This window comes from Arachis hypogaea, chromosome 3 (assembly GCF_003086295.3).
Source record: "Arachis hypogaea cultivar Tifrunner chromosome 3, arahy.Tifrunner.gnm2.J5K5, whole genome shotgun sequence".
In the NCBI taxonomy this organism is placed as follows: Eukaryota; Viridiplantae; Streptophyta; class Magnoliopsida; order Fabales; family Fabaceae; genus Arachis; species Arachis hypogaea.
This window is the reverse complement of record NC_092038.1, coordinates 27,035,727-27,055,611: the sequence shown is the minus strand read 5'-3', so window position 1 is coordinate 27,055,611 and position 19,885 is coordinate 27,035,727. Positions and strand designations below refer to the sequence as shown.

Below are 19,885 nucleotides of genomic sequence, written 5' to 3'. Positions count from 1 at the left end.
ATTTGAGAAAGGACAAAATTTTGTCTTCATTAAATTCAGAAGTCACGATTTATATTTGGAATCTCTAACATAAAAAAATCGTTAGTGCCGATTTCTTTTATTGAGAATTTTATTTTTTATTTTTAAACGTTAGTAACGATTAATGCATTTTCTTTTAAAGAGAGTTTGTGAATGTAATTTTTTGTGAGTGTCCAAATGTAATTTCTTGTGAGTGTCCAAATTTTCTTCTCTTCTCCTCTTATTTCTACTCTTCTCGTTTCTCTTCCTTTTTTTTGTTGTTTCATTCTTTTTTCTTTTTTTTTCTTATTCTAAGTTGTATGTTCATTTTTTGAATCACTATAATATTTACTTTATTTGTTTTATTTATTAAAAGAGAATTTTGATTTTTTTTTAATCAAGAAATGGATAATAATATTAGTTTAATTTTTTTATAATGATCAAATTTTATCAGAAACACCTGAAGTTGTTATTTCTCTATATGTAATAATCCATTTATATTTATTGTTTATTTTACAGTATTGTTCGAAGAGTTTAAGAGTTTTATTTATTAAAATATAGATCCTCATATACCAAACGTTGAGTGATAGCGGCTATTTGTTGAGACATGGCTTTGTTTTGAGCCAAAATAGCATCCAAGGCATCCAACTCTATAACACCTTTCTTCACGGTTCTCTTTGAGGAGTATAAGTATTGATTATTAGTCACCATCTCTATCAAATCCAAGGTCTCATCAGTGGTCTTCATATGTAAGGAACCTCCTACAGAGTTTTCCAGAGGGAGTCTAGAAGTCGGAGTGATACCATCATAGAAAATCTGTAATTGCACTCAATCTGCAAATATATCCGGAGGACACTTCCATATCATAGCCTTGTATCTCTCCCAAATTTCATAGAGAGATTCTCCTTCAAACTGGTTGAATGTCAATCCTCAGCCAAGTCAACCTCTAAGGCGAAAAAATTTGGTTAAAAAACGTACTAACTAAATCCGCTCAGGTTGCTATACTCTCCTTAGGTTGTGTCTCAAGTGACTGACTAGCTTGGTCCCTAATAGAAAAAGGGAATAACATCAACTGGTAAATCTCAGCAGAAACCCCATTGGTCTTAACTGTATCACATATCCTCAGAAAATTGGATATGAAAAGATTAGGATCCTCTTGTGGGCTTCCACTGAACTAACAATTTTGTCGAACCAGAGATATGAGTTGAGACTTCAACTCAAAGTTGTTTGCATGTACAGTTAGGGGTACAATACTTTCCACACAACTCCTGGAGTTGGGATTAGTATAAGACTCCAGAGTTTTTTTAGCAAGTGGGGCGTTGTTGGGGTTATTGACCACAAGATTTTTAGTATTTTCAGCCATACTAAATTTAGTTTTCTCTTTAGACTCGTCCCCAAAGATCTCGTGAACTTCTTGAGCTCTAGCTTGTTTCCTTTGCTTTTGAAGAGTTCTTTCAATTTCAGCGTTGTGCATAAGAGGTTCTTTATCCTTATTCCTTTGCATAAATAAATAAAACAAAAAAAAAGTAAAACTTTTAACATCACAGTGAAAAAAATCCCAGTAAAATACACGAAAAATAAAAGAAAAAGAACTAAATTAAATTAAGCAAAAGAGACGAAAAGTTAAAAGAAAATAAGACTAAAAGAAACGAAAATTAAAAGGTAATAAAAATGACAAACTAAAATAATGTAAAATAAAATAGAATAAAATAACAACTAAATAAAAATCAAACAAATAAAAAGGTCTAATATATAGGTAACAAATCAACTGGTAGTTGTTAGTCACAGTTAATTTCTGGCAACGGTGCAAAAAATTCGATCGTGAAAATTCACAATCCACAACTTAACGGCAAATGCACCAGGTCGTACCAAGTAATAAACTCAAGTAAAGTATCAATCTCATGAGGATTAATGAAATAAGCAAGTAATGATTGATTAGCTATTCTAGTTAGACAAATTGAAATGAGAGTTTTGAATATCAATAACATAGAAGACAATAAAGTAACAAAGCAAATAATGAACGGTTTAGAAAACGATATGAGATTGGAGTTAAAGTCTTGGAGATGTTTAAATGTCCGGATTAATATTCAATGTCAACTACCTTGATCATGCAATGATTATGTTTATAGCAAACCTCAAGTGATTAAATTCCTATTCCTAGGCAATCAAATCTCCTCTAATATAACTGACCGTCAATAACTTGATCACTCAATTATATCAGAAAGTTAAATCCAATTTCTGATTTATAAGCCACACAACCCTAAGATCCCAAAACAGAATGCATTTATATGTCATGTACCACATTAATTCCAAATAATTAGAAGTTACGAGAAATTAATTTCAAGTTGTAATTCTAATGATATAACTTTTCCAAGACTCAAATATAATTCAAGTAGAATATTAGAGTTATTTCCCAATAATCACTAATCCCTAGGATGAAGAATAAAACCAATCCTTAAACAATAATCAAAGCGATAATCAAGGATAGAAGAACAAATATTTATTAATCCATTCAAGTAAACAGAGCTCCTGACCTTAACAATGGAAGTTTAGTTGTTCATGGTGTAGAAAACCCTAGCAAAGAAAAAGCGTAAAAAGTGTGAAATGAAAATTAAGAGAAGAGAGATCCCCGCATGGATGGATCTCAATCCTATTTATAGTCCTAATTAAAATAGATTTAAAATTTAAATAAAACCCTAAAAAATCTTTTCTAATAGTCTTGTGATTTGCAAAAATCAAATCTCCAAAAGTCTTGTTGATTTTTTGCAATGTGTGGTCCCCATCCTATTTAGTATGCACTCGGCGCCAAACGCCAGATTCTGGGCGTTTGACGCCACCCAGGCAGTGGACCTTGAACGCAAAAGAGTGGTCTCGGCGCTAAACGCATATGAGTGGGCATTTAACGCCAGGCATCCAAAACTCGGGCACAAAATACGAGGCTTTCAACACTAAATGCCGAGTCGTGGCGTTTAGTGCCACCTATGCAGAGGAGAATTGCTTCCTCTAGGCTCTTTTGGTTGTGCGTACGCATGACACATGCATATGCACAATCTCCCTTCTTGCTCCAGTGATGCATACGCATGGATGATGCGCACACATGGTTCTCTTTTGCTTTTTAATGCCTTTTTCACCAATTATTCACCAGAATACTACCTGAAATCAATTGAAAGCCACAAAACTCAAAGTGGTATCTAATGGGGACTAATCCACTAAAATCCTCTAACAAATCAACAGAAAGACTATATAAATCACATAAAAAAACAAATAATGCTCACGCATCAATAAATCAAACATAGCTCCTAACCTTCAACAATGGAGTTTTAGTTACTCATGATAATGAAGAAAATAAAACAAAAGAAGAGGATGAAGGTATGAGATCTTGAATTGGGATTCGAAGATCCTCCCCCTTATTCTATCAACCTACATTTACTTATTTATAATTCTAAATCCTATCCTGACTTTTAAACTTAAAATTAAACAAATCTTATCTTGAAAATAAGATGGATAACAATAATTTAAATCTAAACTAACTCTAAAACAATAATTCAAATTCAAATTAAACTAACACCTAATATTTCTAGGGAAGTTTTACATTCACTAATCACTTAAAATCTTGGACATTTTTTATTCGGAATGAGTAAAGGAGAGTTAAATGTTCTTGGCACTGAGCTTCAAGCATCCAAGCCTGATGTTGATGTTCGATTTTTCCTCATGGAATCTCCCACGCCCAGTTTCATTAAGCTCAAGCCCGTCATCCCCTGGTTTCCATCATCCACACCTAGTTTCTTAATCCAACACCCGGCGTGAGTGTCTTTTATCTTCACGCAAACCCGGTGTCATGTTCTTCATGCCCGGCACCATGCATGCATTTCGAGAGACATCCTTCACTGCATCATTGAAGCCCAGCACCACTTTTCATGTTTTGGGTGCCGAGCATCATGCTTTTTGCACTAATTTTTGCGACCAAAAGATGATGATCATGCGCAGTTCGTACTAAACGTCCACTATAGATATATGTATATCATTCTGAAGCTCTGGATGTTAGCTTTCTAACACCACTAAAATTGTCTTATTTGGTCCTTATAGTTCAAGTTATGATCACTTTAATATGAAAAGGTCAGGATTGACAACATTAGCAAATTACTCTTTAGTTATAAATTTTCTTGAAAATATAACCTGAATCCACAATAATTCTAAAACAACTCCAAATTTATGATTAGTTATGAAAACTTCATTTAAAACATAAGAAACATAAAAAAAAGTTTAATTTAAATGATAAGAAATTACTAAAAAGATATATAAAAATCACTAAAGATACCTAAGCATCAGACTGTTAACTCTGGAATGGCTAGTTTGGTGGTTGAGGTCGGCTTGGATGTAGTTACTGACATTATGGCCCTATACGACCTCTTTCTGGCAGAGTTCCTGTTGCCTCTACCTGCGAAACCACCCGAATTGCAATTAAGATAATACCACGAGATTGATTAGGGTTTTCGGTTACCTTTTTCCCTTTATCTTTGATATTATTATTTGTATTTGAAGGTTGGCTAAGTTCTGATGTGTTTCTCCGCTGTCTGTCAATATATTTGTCCAAAAGGCCTTGACATGATAACTTTTTAATAATGTCCTTTATTATAATGCAACCGTTTGTGGTGTGTCCATATTTTTTTTTTGTGAAAATTATAGTATTTAGACTTGTCCACATATCGATGATCTTGATAAGTTCCTGCTTTGTTTGGGGTTTAATTAGTTTGTAGTGTAAGATGTCTTTGATAATGCCTCCCTTTTGGTGTTGAACGAGTGTATGTGTCAAACTTTGGGGTTAATTAGTTTGAACGACTTTCGATCCTCCTTATTGTTCTGATATTTGTTACGTTTGTTTTCTTCTCAGCCAGCAAGGATAGGTCTTTCTACTCTCTGGATTTATTGAATCTCTTCTATTTCAATTTGATTTGTTGCTTTCTCTCGAAACTCGGTTAGTGTTTTTGGTTTTATCACTGCTATGGTCTCTTGGAATTTTCCAAGGCAGATCCCACTCTTCAACGCATGTAGGTGGACATTTGGGTTGAGGTTCGATATCTCCAAGGCCACCTTAGCGTCATATAGTCTTTAAGTCTTTCATGTTACCCTTACTTTATGGTGTTGAGAAAGTGCATGTGAGTCATATACATAAATCTTTGAGGCTACAAAGTTGTTGACAAATAGGTCGGCCAACTCATTGAAAATTGATATAAAACCTGTAGGTAAATCAAAAAACCAAATCAAGACAGCACCATCTAAAAAGGTGAAAAATGTACAACAAAGTATTAGATCGGATACACCATTCATGAACATCATCGAATAAAATTGTGACGTGGATATTGGGGTCACCAATTCCCTCGTATGGTTTCAATGTTATAAGTAGAGTGAAGTTTCTAGATATTTGAAAACTCAATTTCTTGTGAAAAATGATTGCTTCTTTTTGTTGACGACTTTGGGGTGGCTACTACTGCGGTCTTGACTTCCGAGGTGTGCTTATCTCCATTGTTACCATTATCAGGATTCTTTTAGTCCTCTTCATCGCTTCGGCCATTTTGCTTTGATTTTACAACTTAGTCATCTTCTGAAACTCTGTTTGTAATGATTTATTGATAGCCAACAATTTGGTTTCGATGGGAGAAAGAGGAGGTGGCTTTTATTCTTCTACCATCAATTAAAGACTTACAACAAAGAGGTAATGTATATAATTCGTTCTGTCCAAGATTGAACTCATCTTCGCCTGAGATGGATGAGATATATGTCTGCTCTATGAGAATGGACAGTGACAGACACTTATAAAAATATTTCGATACTCAAGTAAGTAAAAATAAAAAATGAGTATAATATTATTTAAAATAAATTTTGTATTTTTTTTCTCTAAAGTTTCATATTTAAAAAGTTAACTATATTATAGAACGATTTTTGTTGACGGAGGATTTTGGTAACCGCCTTAAACGGGTTTGAAGTGGTTTTGTTATAGCTAATATTTCATGCTGCCGAAGTGATAAAATTCACCAACTCATTCGAAGATTATGAATTATGCATCATCATTCTAATTTTTCTAGTTTTGGACAAAAACTCTAGATATTTTTCCTTTTCATTAGTCTTAATTTTAAGTGATAGAAGTCTACTATATTCTATTAAACTTCATTCTACCCAACTGCAGTACCACAAGCCACCAAAGTTATATTCTCATATTTTCATGGTATTTTCAATTGATAGCAATTTTAAATTGTAAGGTGCCATCTGGGGGGAACTATCTAGACAAAATTTGGCCACTAAATAATTAAGCAACTCACATATCACGTATGCGATGCCGTCAGCACTTACGAAAGTTGACAAGCAATTCAATAAAATAAAAAAGTAAGCAACTAGCGTATCCGATGCAAACAGCGGTTCGGCACTGTCCGCACTGAGAGGCAACGTAACTCATGAGTCAAAACATTGGAGAAAACTATTAATATGCAAATCACCATGCAATCACTATTCATACCAACTTTTCTCCAAATTTTATTCTTTTCCTTTTATAACTCGAAGCTGAATATCTTAGGAAGTACATTAACGAACCACGCTCTCCTTCGTCTCCGTTTCCCGTTAGAATCCAGCTCCAAACATGTCTCCAACAAAGACCCACGTCCTCGCATACCCCTTCCCATCTTCTGGTCACTTAATACCCCTCTTAGACCTGTGCAAGGCCTTAGTCTCTCGTGGCATAAACGTCACCGTTTTGGTTACTCCGCCGAACCAACCCTTAGTCCCATCCAATTACTCCCCACTTCTCCAAACACTCGTCCTCCCGAACCTTCAATTCCCAAATCCGAACCAAAACAGGCTCGTAGCAATGGTCACCTCCATGCGCCAAAACCACTACCCGATCCTCCTCGACTGGGCCATGACTCATCCTTTACCCCCCAAAGCCATCATCTCAGACTTCTTCCTCGGCTGGACCCACTACCTCGCCCGTGACCTCCATGTGCCACGCCTTGTGTTCTCTCCTTCTGGCGCCTTCGCACTTTCCGTCTCTTTCTCCCTTTGGCGCGATCTTCCCCAAATCGAAAACAACGACGTCGTTTCGTTCCCGAAACTGCCGAATTCCCCAATTTACCCCTCGTGGCAGCTCACATACCATTTCAGGGAGAGCAAGAGAGGAGAATTTGAATGGGAATTTCACAGGGAAAACATGCTCCTGAATCTAGAAACATGGGGCATCGTTTTCAACACTTTCACCGAATTGGAGCGCATTTACCTCGACCATGTGAAGAAGGAGCTAGACCATGAGAGGGTCTGGGCCGTAGGTCCAGTTCTTCCTAATCCGGAAGACGGTTCGATCGGATCGGAATGCCGCGGCGGTTCAAGCACTGTGAACCACGACGATCTCATAATGTGGCTCGACTCGTGCGAGAGCGGTTCGGTGGTGTATGTCTGCTTCGGGAGCCGTACGGTTCTTACGAGTGAGCAGATGGAGGTGCTGACGCAAGCATTGGAACTCAGCGGCGTCCGTTTCATATTGTCCGTGAAGGATCTTGACACGCGACACGTGGAACGGGACCACCGTAACGTTCTAAGTGGACTCGCGAATCGGGTGGGGAAGAGTGGGTTCATCATCCAGGGATGGGCCCCGCAGATGGTAATACTGAGTCACCGTGCCGTGGGCTCGTTCTTGAGTCACTGCGGGTGGAACTCGACGCTGGAAGGAGTGATCTCCGGTGTTGTGATGCTGACTTGGCCGATGGGTGCGGACCAGTACACTAATGCGAAACTGTTGGTGGACCAGTTGGGCGTGGCGGTTCGAGCGGCGGAGGGGACGGAGAATGTTCCGGAACCGAGCGAGCTGGCGAGGAAGATAAAGTGGTCGTTGGAGAGAACTACGAAGGAGAGGGTAAGGGCTGAGGAGCTGAGAGGTAAGGCTTTGGGTGCGATCAATAAGGATGGGAGCTCTCAGGAACAGTTGGATAAGCTGGTGGAAAAGCTAAGTGAGATCAGGGTTGTTCAAGCGTGATGGGTAGAAATTAGAAAAATTATATATATATATATATATATATATATATATATATATATATACATATATATATATATATATATATATATATATATATATATATATATTGGTGAACAAATTTACTACATTATGTTTGTTAAATTTCACTTTTTGATAATATAAAAGTCTAATGTAAGAAGTCATCCTAAAATTGGATTAGAGGTTGATTATGTAAGCAAATCGAATATAAATCCTACTGTATTGCTAACGATTACTTTTCTCCTATATAAAAAAAAATAGTATAGAGAGTCAATATATATAATTACAATGTGTACAAATTTAAGAATATAATAATAAATAGTGGAATAAATTGTTAATGACTTAAATGTAATCATTGCACGTACAATGTTTTTTTTTCTTTTTACCTAAATGATTTGTAACTAACTTGTGTTTGATTTTTAATATTAAATTAAGTAATTTTTAAAAAAAATCAATTAATTTTGTTTTGGCCTATTAACTTGATGTGCTATTTAATATTGAATATAAAACTTATTTTTTGTTTCTTTAGAGTTAAAATTTGATCATACTAAAAAAACACAAAACAAAAATTATATTAAGCTTAAAACAAAGAACAAATATTTGGCTTATTATATTTTAATTTTTTTATACTAAAATTATTTTTAACATAATCAAACTTTAACTCAAAAAAAAATACACAAAAAACAAGCTTTATATTTTCAGACCTTAAAACGGTTCACATTCAACATTAAATAACACATCAAGTTAATAGGCCAACATAAAATTATTTAATTTTTTTATTTAAAAAAATTACTTAATTTAATATTAAACGTCAAACACAAGTAAACTACAAATCATTTTTTTTGGCGACTAACTACAAATCATTTAGGTAAAAAGAAAAAATACCAAACATTACATGCGTATATAAATTATAAAACCACAACCTACCAGACATCTCATTTTTTAACCAAAAATATTATTTTAAATGGATATATTAATTAATAGACTTTTTTTTACCTAATATCAACCCCGTTAAAGTAAGGTGAGTAGAATGAATTATAGCTCCAAATATAGACTAATTTTTTTAGTTATGAAAATTTAAAATGTGTTATGCTTAATTATAGAAAAATGGTGTGTTTTTTATGGATATAAAAATAATTTTTTTTAATTGGAATTAGTTTTGTTTTGAAAACAAAACTTAGAATTTAATTTGTGGTAATAGAAAAATCAGAACCTTAAATTTGTGTGAGTTGAAATATTTTTTTAAAGGATAAGTAAATTAATAAGTCAGTTTTATCAAAAAAAAATTATAAACCACAAATCTAATCCTTAAATTTGTAATTTTTTAAAAAAAATTTAAACCACAAATTTAACCTTCATATTTATAATATCATACCCAAAAAAAATTACATTAAGTATTCATGTTATCGAAAAACAGCACTTGAATCACAATACTAAAAATAAAAAGCGCCAAATATAAGCCAATTTACAAAGACCTACATCTTAAATTATAATTTAAGTATTAGACAACAACAACAACAACAACAACAACAACAACAACAACAACAACAAAACCTTGTCCCACTAAGTGGGGTCGGCTACATGAATCAAACGACGTCATTGTGCTCTGTCATGTATCATGTCTACAGAGAGACCGTTTATATGTAGATCTCGTTTGACCACCTCATGGATGGTCTTCTTAGGTCTTCCTCTGCCTTTCGCCCTTTGTCCATCTTCCATCTCATCCACCCTCCTGACTGGATGTTCTATCGGTCTTCTTCTCACATGTCCAAACCACCTGAGACGCGATTCAACCATCTTTTCCACAATGGGTGCTACTCCAACTCTCTCCCTTATATCTTCATTCCTTATTTTATCCAATCGCGTATGACCACTCATCCATCTCAACATCTTCATCTCTGCCACACTCAGCTTATGTTCGTGCTCCCCTTTAGCCGCCCAACACTCTGTACCATACAGCATAGCCGGTCTTATAGCGGTGCAATAGAATTTACCTTTAAGTTTTAAAGGCACTTTTTTGTCGCATATAAAACCAGATGCACTCCGCCATTTTGACCAACCTGCTTGGATCCTATGATTTACATCATGTTCAATCTCTCCATTATCCTGTATGATGCACCCAAGATACTTAAAACTTTTAACTTTTCGTAGGATGTTCTCTCCAATTTTCACCTCTATATTGGAGTTTTCCCTTCTCAGACTGAACTTACATTCCATATATTCTGTCTTGCTACGGCTTATGCGCAGACCATACACTTCTAGAGCTTCTCTCCATAACTCCAACTTCTTATTTAGGTCTTCCCTTAACTCTCCCATAAGGACGATATCATCGGCAAAAAGCATGCACCATGGCACAGGCTCTTGGATGTGCTCTGTGAGTACTTCCAAAACTAATGTGAAAAGGTATGGACTTAAGGATGATCCCTGGTGTAATCCTATACCAATAGGGAATTCCTCTGTCACACCACCTTGAGTCTTCACACTAGTTGTGGCCCCATCATACATGTCTTTAATTGCCCGAATATATGCGATCCTTACTCTCCTCTTTTCTAAAACCTTCCATAAGACCTCCCTTGGTACCCTATCATACGCTTTTTCCAAATCAATAAACACCATGTGTAGATCCCTTTTATTACTACGATACCTCTCCATCATCCTTCTTAATAGGTATATCGCTTCAGTGGTAGATCTGCCTGGCATAAATCCAAATTGGTTCTCTGTTACTTGTGTCTCTTTTCTCAGCCTTCGTTCTATCACCCTTTCCCATAACTTCATAGTATGACTCATAAGCTTAATCCCTCTATAATTTCTGCAACTTTGTATATCCCCTTATTCTTGTAGATAGGTACCAAGGTGCTCTTTCTCCACTCATCAGGCATCTTCTTTGACCTTAAAATCTCATTAAAAAGCTTGGTTAACCAGTTGATGCCTTTTCCTCCAAGACCCTTCCAAACCTCAATCGGGATATTATCAGGTCCTACTGCCCTGCCATTTTTCATCTGCTTTAAAGCCTCTTTTACCTCGAAGTCTCGAATCCTTCGATAGTAGTCAAAGTTTTGATCTTCTTCCCTTGTGCATAATCGACCAAGGCTCGGAAGAGTCTTCTGTCCCTCATTAAATAACTCGTAGAAGTAGCTCTTCCACCTTTCATTAATCTTCTCCTCTTGAGCCAACACCTCTCCATCCTTATCCTTTATGCACTTAACCTGATCTAAATCTCTCGTTCTTCTTTCCCGGCTCTTTGCAATTCTATATATACCTTTTTCTCCTTCTTTCGTGCCCAAAGACTGGTAGAGACCCTCATATGCTCTTGTTCTTGCTTCACTTACAGCCACTTTTGTCTCTTTCCTAGCCGCCTTATATTTTTCCCAGTTATCTGCATTGCGGCATAAAGACCACTCTTTAAAGCATTCCCTTTTTATCTTTATTTTTTCTTGTATACTCGCATTCCACCACCAGGACTCCTTGTCTCTTGGTCCTATTCCTTTAGATTCACCAAAACTTTCTTTTGCTGTTCTTCTAATAACTTCTGCCATCTCCCTCCACATCTCTTCCGCGCTTCCATTCACATCCCACTTTGCCTCTTCTCCTACCCGTCTTAGGAAGCTTCTTTGTTCCTCACCTTTCATCCGCCACCACCTCGTCCTTGGGTTCTTCGTATGATGTCTTTTCCTAAACTTTTGCTCAACGCGAAAATCCATGACAAGCACCCTATGTTGTGTTGTCAAACTCTCTCCCGGGATAATTTTACAGTTAATGCAAAATTTCCGGTCGACTCTCCTCAACAAGAAGAAGTCGATTTGAGAGCTTGTCATGCCACTCTTATAGGTTATAAGATGTTCGTCTCTCTTTTTAAAACATGTATTTGCGATGAGAAGATCAAAAGTTGAGGAAAAGTCCAAAATAGTTTTACCCTCGACATTGATCACCCCGAAACCATGGCCTCCGTGAATACTCCCATATCCAGTCACTTCTCTCCCAACATGGCCATTTAAATCTCCTCCTAAGAAAATCTTATCTCCCAAAGGTATGCCTTGAACCAAACTCTCTAGATCCTCCCAAAACCTTATCTTGTATTGTTCGTCCGAAACCACTTGCGGTGCATAGGCGCTAATCACATGGAAAGCACCTCCCTCCACCACAAGTTTGATAGAGATGATCTGATCTCCCACCCTCTTAACATCAACTACGTCCTTCTTCCACTACTTATCCACAATTATTCCAACTCCATTCCTATTCTTCACCTTTCCTGTATACCAAAGTTTGAAACTAGAAGAATCCAACTCCCTAGCCTTTGCACCAACCCATTTCGTTTCTTATAGGCACATAATGTTAATCTTCCTCCTTGTCATGGTGTCCACCACCTCCATGGACTTTCCTGTTAGAGTGCCTATGTTCCATGTCCCAAATCTCAACCTTTTGTCGCTTCGACCTTTACCTTTTCCTTTGTGAACTAGCTTATTTACCCTCGTCCGTTCACGAAAACGCGAGAACCCTTGCTCATTTAACACTACATCCGGGTACCGATGCAGTGACTCTTGCTTTGACACCGTACTCGAGGCATACGGCGCGTTGCTTCCGGGCAACGACCTAGCTTTAGCGCAATAATGTCTTTGATTCATGTCATGGAGGGTTCGGCTATATTTTTACGTTGGTTGCCGAAGACCTAACACAACCCTCCTCCTTTATCCGGGCTTGGGACCGGCTATGTACCGCAAGTGTAACATAGGCGGAAGGAAGGTGAGCCATTGAATGAAATCTCATACCAATCTCACACCATCAAATCATCATTGATAGTTAGTTGATGGCTAACAATCACAAAAATTGCTGAACCTAGCATTGCTCAAAAAATTAATTACATTTTCTAATTAACTACCACTCACTGACATGACATTAAAAGCTTTACAGATTTTGGATTTTTGCATTGTGGCATGTAAAACTGCTCCTTCAATAGGAGACACGACACCTCATAAACAATGCCAAAGGGTGAGGAGTTGCATCTGATGTAATAGTTGATATCCCTGCTATTTAAACTGCTACTTAAACAATAATATATTATTATTATTATTATTATTACTATTATTATTATTATTAAGAGTATCGACCTACCTCCAAGAACAAAAATCTCATTACTTGTGACCGAAGAAGTTCTTTGTATGTACTGATTTTTCTAAAAGCAATAGTAAATTGGCTCATAACAGGTTCTGGAGATCAAAATTCATCAAAATCAGCAATAGAGACATAAACACGTAGTGCAATCTTAATCATAGTCAAAGGAAGCACAGAAGTCAAGAAATTAAAAACATAGTAGAAACTGGAGTACGCATCAATATATTCAATTTGAACCTTTGTAACTAAAATAAGGAAAGATATAAGCTTATGTACCAAAGATATTGATTTTGTTTTAGTTAAAAAAACAAAAAGAGAGAGAGAAGATGAAGTTTACCTCCTAAAGCAGCAAAATGAGGATCATTATGGCCACTCACAAAATCTTGAAGGGCAGTTGCAAAAGTGACGTCCTCATCATATACCTCTCCTAGCCCTTCCCTCGAAAGGTTTCAAGAAATATCAATAGTTATTTAGAGAATAATCCCAATAATCCAAGAGTGATTTACGTATATTTTCAACATCCTTTAAGAAATTTGCAACATCTTATGCGAAATGATTCTGCACTTTCCTAAGCATTGCAGTTGCAATTCTGCAAATGCATCCATCATTCATAACCACATTCGCTAATAATAATATTCCTTTTTTTAGTAGCACTGAAATAGAATGCTTTCTTTTTTCCATATTAATACATCAAAAAAAATCCAAGCATGAATGAATGCCAAAACATCTAACGTTGATCCTGCCGGTATATAGGTAATCAGCACCTCCAGAGCTTGTTTCACTTGTATGTTACGTTTAAGTTAGGATTGTAAAAGGGTTTATCCTTAGTATTCCAATTTTCATTATTCACACTTTATGCATATTCTAATTGGAGTTGATTTATTTCTCTTTTGTTCTTTTAGTTATCAGGGAATGTGTACCTAAGATGGAGCTAGACCAAGACTGAAATTGCAAAAGCTGTTGAGGAGGAACTTGAGAAGGTTATATTATATATATAGTGAAAATTTATGTAGGATTAGAATATGCATAATGTATGTTTTGGTCTTTTTCTATAAAGGATATTGGTGAAAACTGTTGTCTCAAGATTGAATGAGTGAGTCTGAATGATGTTTAATGCTTTTGGAAGCATGTCCAAGCCTTTTACTGCAAAAAGTGCCAAAGTTTTATTGGGATGACTCATGTTTGTGCTACTTCAGTGACACTCACTGCCTTCTAGGTGTTTTGGGTGCTACGTCACTTTACTAAGGCAGTGAAATTATGAATTTGTAATTTTTAGTTAATAATTTTGTGTGGAGTTAGTAATAAGGCTTAGTTTGATAAAGTTTTTACTTTTCAAAAGTAGTTTTAAGAGTTAACTTTTAAAAGATGACTTTTTAAAAGTTATAGCATTTATATTTGGTAAATCAAATTAAAAATAGCTTTCAATAAACACAAGCAACAACAATTGTGTTTAGTAAAATAGCTTTTAAAATTTAAAATTATTATAATAGACATAAATACAAGCATTAAATTTAAAAATTGATTAACATATGAGGTTATATTAAACTTTTAAATTTTGAAAAGTACAAGTCAACTTTGAAAAGTTTTACGTTAGGTGCTTTTAAAAGTATCCTAATCTTTTAAAAGCTGCAAGTACAAACACATAATCTTTTTTATTTACCAAACACAAAAAGAGGAGTTTAACCTTTTAAAACACATGTATCTTTTCAAAAAATTTTAACAAACGAAATTTAAATACTAACCTTAATCATACACATTTAATTTATAGTATTCTCATAGATAGTGTCATTAAAAAATTATGTTATGATATGACTCTCGAGACATTTTAAGGGATTTTATTTTTTATTTTAGTTGCTATGTTAGGTAGTTTGATCTAAGAAATACATATTTTTTTTTTTACCTTAAGATATCATATATCATGTGTTGATAATACATATAACTAGATTTGGATTATTCAAAAAAGGATATTTGTGAACTACGATTCCTCATTTTCAAAATAAAATAATCTAAGTCCTTAAAACTTTGAAATACATTCCACAACATTCTCGTGATATTGAGCAATTGAAAAATGAATGTTTTATTTCCTTCGTTCAGATAACTTAGTTATTAATTCCATCTTTGTCAGATTTTCTTAGTCATTTTTGTTTTGATGAGATAATAGATAAAATCGTCCCTGAAAAATATTTCGATCTTCATTTTCGTTTTTGAAAGATAAAATTAATCAAACTCGTCCCCCAAAAATACCTTATTTAATCACGTTCGTTCTTCCGTCATCTCCATCGCTGAGTTGGCAAACGTCCGCTGACGTATGCCGTTAACTGCCAACGTGGCAGACAATCAAAACGACGCCATTTAAGTAGAAGGCTCTCCTAGCCCTTGAAACGTCGCCGTTTAGTCTTCAGAAGAGAGATTCAAACGTTGTAAAGCCTTACCCCGTCTCATATCAACCATCTCTCTCTGTTTAGCTCCAAAACGTATCGTCTCCCACAAAGTATGCCCTAAGCCTTTGACCCACATTCTGAACCACCCCATCAACAATCGTTAGTGCTGGTTGACGATTACAATAGAGAAGTTGTCGCTATTGAATGCAGAGTTGATCTTATACTGGAGCAGCATTGATAGTGAAAGAAGGCATTGAGATGGTGAGAGGTAAGGATGTAACTTTTTTCATGATTTTTGACTTATTCTGTGGTGTGATGTGTTGTTACTGTCGTGGTGTTAGTGTTTGTCTGATTCAAGGTAGGATTTGGAGTGACCAAGGATTTGTATAAATGTTCTTTTATCATTTTGGTGTATGAGATTGCGTTGCTTTATCTGGCTTTGTAATGGTTTTTAGTAAGGGATGTTTGAATTTAGTGATGGTTCTGTTGCATGTTTATTTTGGGTTAGTGGTTGATTGGTACAAACTGGGTCTAGTAGCTGGTGACACATAGAGAGTAGTTGTTGCTGGTCTGTTTTTTAATGGTGTTTTCATGTTTGTTATTGTAGATGGAGGGTCCTCCCATGACGTTTGTTTTTCACCATGGCGGGTTGTTTAAAACGTGTGAGGATAGAGAGATGGTTTATGAACTTGATAATATAGAGGGTATTGATGGGTGTTGAGGGAGACACACTTGATGTGTTTTTTGTAAGGGGTTACTATAAGGAGTTGGGATACATTGAAGCTGGAAACTGTTGGTGGAAAGTTCCTGGAGTTCCCATTGCATTCGGATTGAAGAAGTTGGTGACAGATACCGACTTGCTTGCAATGTGCAAAGATTGTAGGAGGAACCAATATTTGATCAACCTATACTTTGAGGATTGCATCTCATAACCATGTGTAGCGGACAACATGGGGGAAGATGTAGTTCTTCTGGAAGCAGGAAGTAGCAAGAAGAAGAAGTCCAGTTCCCAGGCCAAGAAGCACCATTCCCAATCTATCAAGACTCCCACTATAATGCACCCTCAGCCTAAAAAACCAACCTCTCATCCCACTAAAGCAGTCTCACAGCCTAGTAAACCCAATTCTCAGCCCACTAAGGCAGCCTCACAACTCAATAAGCCCAATAAGCCTAATTCTCAGCCCACCAAATCAGCATATAAGCCCAGTAAAACTACCTCTCAGCCCATAAAGACTCCCTTGCAGTCCATAAAACTCCACCCTCAGCCAACCAAAACCAATCTTCAGGGGAAGACAGTCCCACCTAATTCCAAAACATCATCTCAACCAGCCAAGAACTCATAAAGTAATAAGAACAAAGGAAATATCAGTGCATGCAGAGTCACAAGATTTGGAAGATGTGTAAAAGAAGGTCCCATCCAGAAAGAAGATTATGACTCTCATGACTCATATGAGAATGACGAAGATGAGTTGTACAAGCCTCCCAAAGTTCTAGGAGACAATTTGTATAGTAGTGACAGTGATAGTGACAGCGAAAAATGTGCACCAAGAAAGCAAAAGAAAGCTGAAGTCAGGGAGAAACATAGGCCTCCTAAGTCTAGATTAGGGGATAAAGAAATAGACACTGATGACTCAAGCTATGAGGGTTTTGAAGATGAAGAAAGCTCTGAATCTAGTATGTTTAGGGGTTTCCTTAGTGGTATTAATTTATTAATTGATTTGGCCAAGGTTTAATGTCATTCATGTTTTGATTTGGTAGATGTAGAAGGAGCTGATGATGATCTTGATAGTGCCTCAGATGCTGACTCATGGCACTCAGAGGATTCTGGCAAAGAGTTAGACTATGATGAGGAATCACCAACTGTTTATCCTCAATTTAATGAAAAGACCAAGTTTAAAAACCTGAAATTTGAGGTTAGTATGATATTCAAGTCAAAAGTTGAATTTATGCAAGCTACTAGGGATTACACTATCCAGTGGGGCAAAAATATTTTATTTACAAAGAATGATAGAGTTAGGGTTAGAGCTGTTTGTAAGTCAGAGGATTGTCCATGGGTGGTATATTGTGCATGTATGGTGAACGAAATTGTGATAAAAGAGTTCTAGCCACTGTTAGAGAAGCTCACAACTCCATTCAACTTAACCAGCAAGTGTACTAGGTCATCCAAGTAATACCTTACGTGAGTAAGGGTCGATCCCACAGAGATTGTGGTATGAAGCAAGCTATGGTCACCTTGTAAATCTCAGTTAGGCAGATTAAATGGTTATGGGTTTCGAAAATTAATAATAAAAAGAAAATAAAAAGGGATAGAAATACTTATGTAAATCAATAGTGGGAATTTCAGATAGGTGTGTGTAGATGCTAGAATCCTTTCGAATCTCTACTTTCTTATTGCTTTCATCCAATCCTTCTTACTCCTTTCCATGGCAAGCTGTATGTAGGGCATCACCATCATCAATGGCTACTTTTAATCCTCTCGGGAAAATGGTCCTATGCGCTGTCACTGCACGGCTAATCGTCTAGAGGCATCACCCTTGTTGATAGCTACATCCCATCTTCTCAGTGAAAATGGTCCAAATGCTCTGTCACAGCACGACTAATCATCTGTCGGTTCTCAATCAGGTTGGAGTAGAATTCCTTGATTCTTTTGCGTTTGTCATCATGCCCAGCCTTCAGGAGTTTGAAGCTCGTCACAGTCATTCAATACCGGAATCCTACTCGGAATACCACAGACAAGGTTAGACTTTCCGGATTTCCAGGATCCTACTCGGAATACCACAGACAAGGTTAGACTTTCCGGATCCCCATGAATGCCGCCATCTATCTAGCTTATACCATGAAGATTCTGTTGGGGAATCTAAGAGATATGCGCCCGGCCTAGAGTAGAACGAAAGTGGTTGTCAATCACGCGCGTTCATAGGTGAGAATGATGATGAGTGTCACGGATCATCACATTCATCAAAGTGTTGTGCAACGTATATCTTGGAATAAGAATAAAAGAGAATTGAATAAAAAGTAATAGTAATTGTATTGAAACTTGAGGTACAGCAGAGCTCCACACCCTTAATCTATGGTGTGCAGATACTCCACTGTTGAAAATACATAAGTGAAAGGTTCAGGCATGGCCGAATGGCCAGCCCCCTGAATGATCAAAAGACCGAATGATCAAAGACTAAAAACAGTCAAAAATTAAACTGTCAAAAGATGTCTAATACAATAGTTAAATGTCCTATATATACTAGACTAGCTACTAGGGTTTACATGAGTAGGTAATTGATGCATAAATCCACTTCTGGGGCCCACTTGGTGTATGCTTGGGCTGAGCTTGATCTATCCACGAGCTGAGGCTTTTCTTGGAGTTGAACGCCGAGTTATAACGTGTTTTGGGCGTTCAACTCCGGATCATGACGTGTTTCTGGCGTTTAACTCCAGACAGCAGCATGTACTTGACGTTCAACGCCAATTTACGTCGTCAATTCCTGAATGAAGTATGAACTATTATATATTGCTAGAAAGCTCTAGATGTCTACTTTCCAACGCCGTTGAGAGCGCGCCATTTGGAGTTCTGTAGCTCCAGAAAATCCATTTCGAGTGCAGGAAGGTCAGATTCCAACAGCATCAGCAGTCCTTTTGTTAGCCTTTTTCAGAGTTTTGCTCAAGTCCCTCAATTTCAGCCAGAAATTACCTGAAATTACAGAAAAACACACAAACTCATAGTAAAGTCCAGAAATGTAAATTTAACATAAAAACTAATGAAAACATCCCTAAAAGTAGCTTGAACTTACTAAAAACTACCTAAAAACAATGCCAAAAAGCGTATAAATTATCCGCTCATCACAACACCAAACTTAAATTGTTGCTTGTCCCCAAGAAACTGAAAATCAATTAGGATAAAATGAAGAGAATATACTATAAATTTCAAATTATCAATGAATATTAATTCTAATTAGATGAGCGGGACTTGTAGCTTTTTGCTTCTAAACAGTTTTGGCATCTCACTTTTTCCTTTGAAGTTCAGAGTGATTGGCGTCTCTAGGAACTCAGAGTTCAGATAGTGCTATTGAATTTCCTAGTTAAGCATGTTGATTCTTGAACACAGCTACTTATGAGTCTTGGCCGTGGCCCTAAGCACTTTGTTTTCCAGTATTACCACCGGATATATAAATGCCACAGACACATAACTGGGTGAACCTTTTCAGATTGTGACTCAGCTTTGCTAGAGTCCCCAGTTAGTGGTGTCCAGAGCTCTTAAGCACACTCTTTTTGCTTTGGATCACGACTTTAACCATTCAGTCTCAAGCTTTTCACTTGGACCTTCATGACACAAGCACATGGTTAGGGACAGCTTGGTTTAGCCGCTTAG

The 19,885-nt window shown here is 36.6% G+C and overlaps 1 protein-coding gene across 1 annotated transcript; it reads left to right on the top strand.

The window, feature by feature from the left end:
* Positions 1–6,403: 6,403 nt before the first annotated feature.
* Positions 6,404–8,379, top strand: LOC112789984 (flavonol 3-O-glucosyltransferase UGT89B1). Its single transcript, XM_025832180.3, has one exon. It carries the CDS (start codon positions 6,629–6,631, stop codon positions 8,012–8,014), a length of 1,386 nt encoding a protein of 461 aa, XP_025687965.1. The 5' UTR covers positions 6,404–6,628; the 3' UTR covers positions 8,015–8,379.
* The last annotated feature ends 11,506 nt before the right edge of the window (positions 8,380–19,885 follow it).

Coding starts and splice junctions, on each gene's coding strand:
- LOC112789984 (XM_025832180.3), top strand. CDS start 6,629: ATGTCTCCAACAAAGACCCACGTCCTCGCATACCCCTTCCCATCTTCT.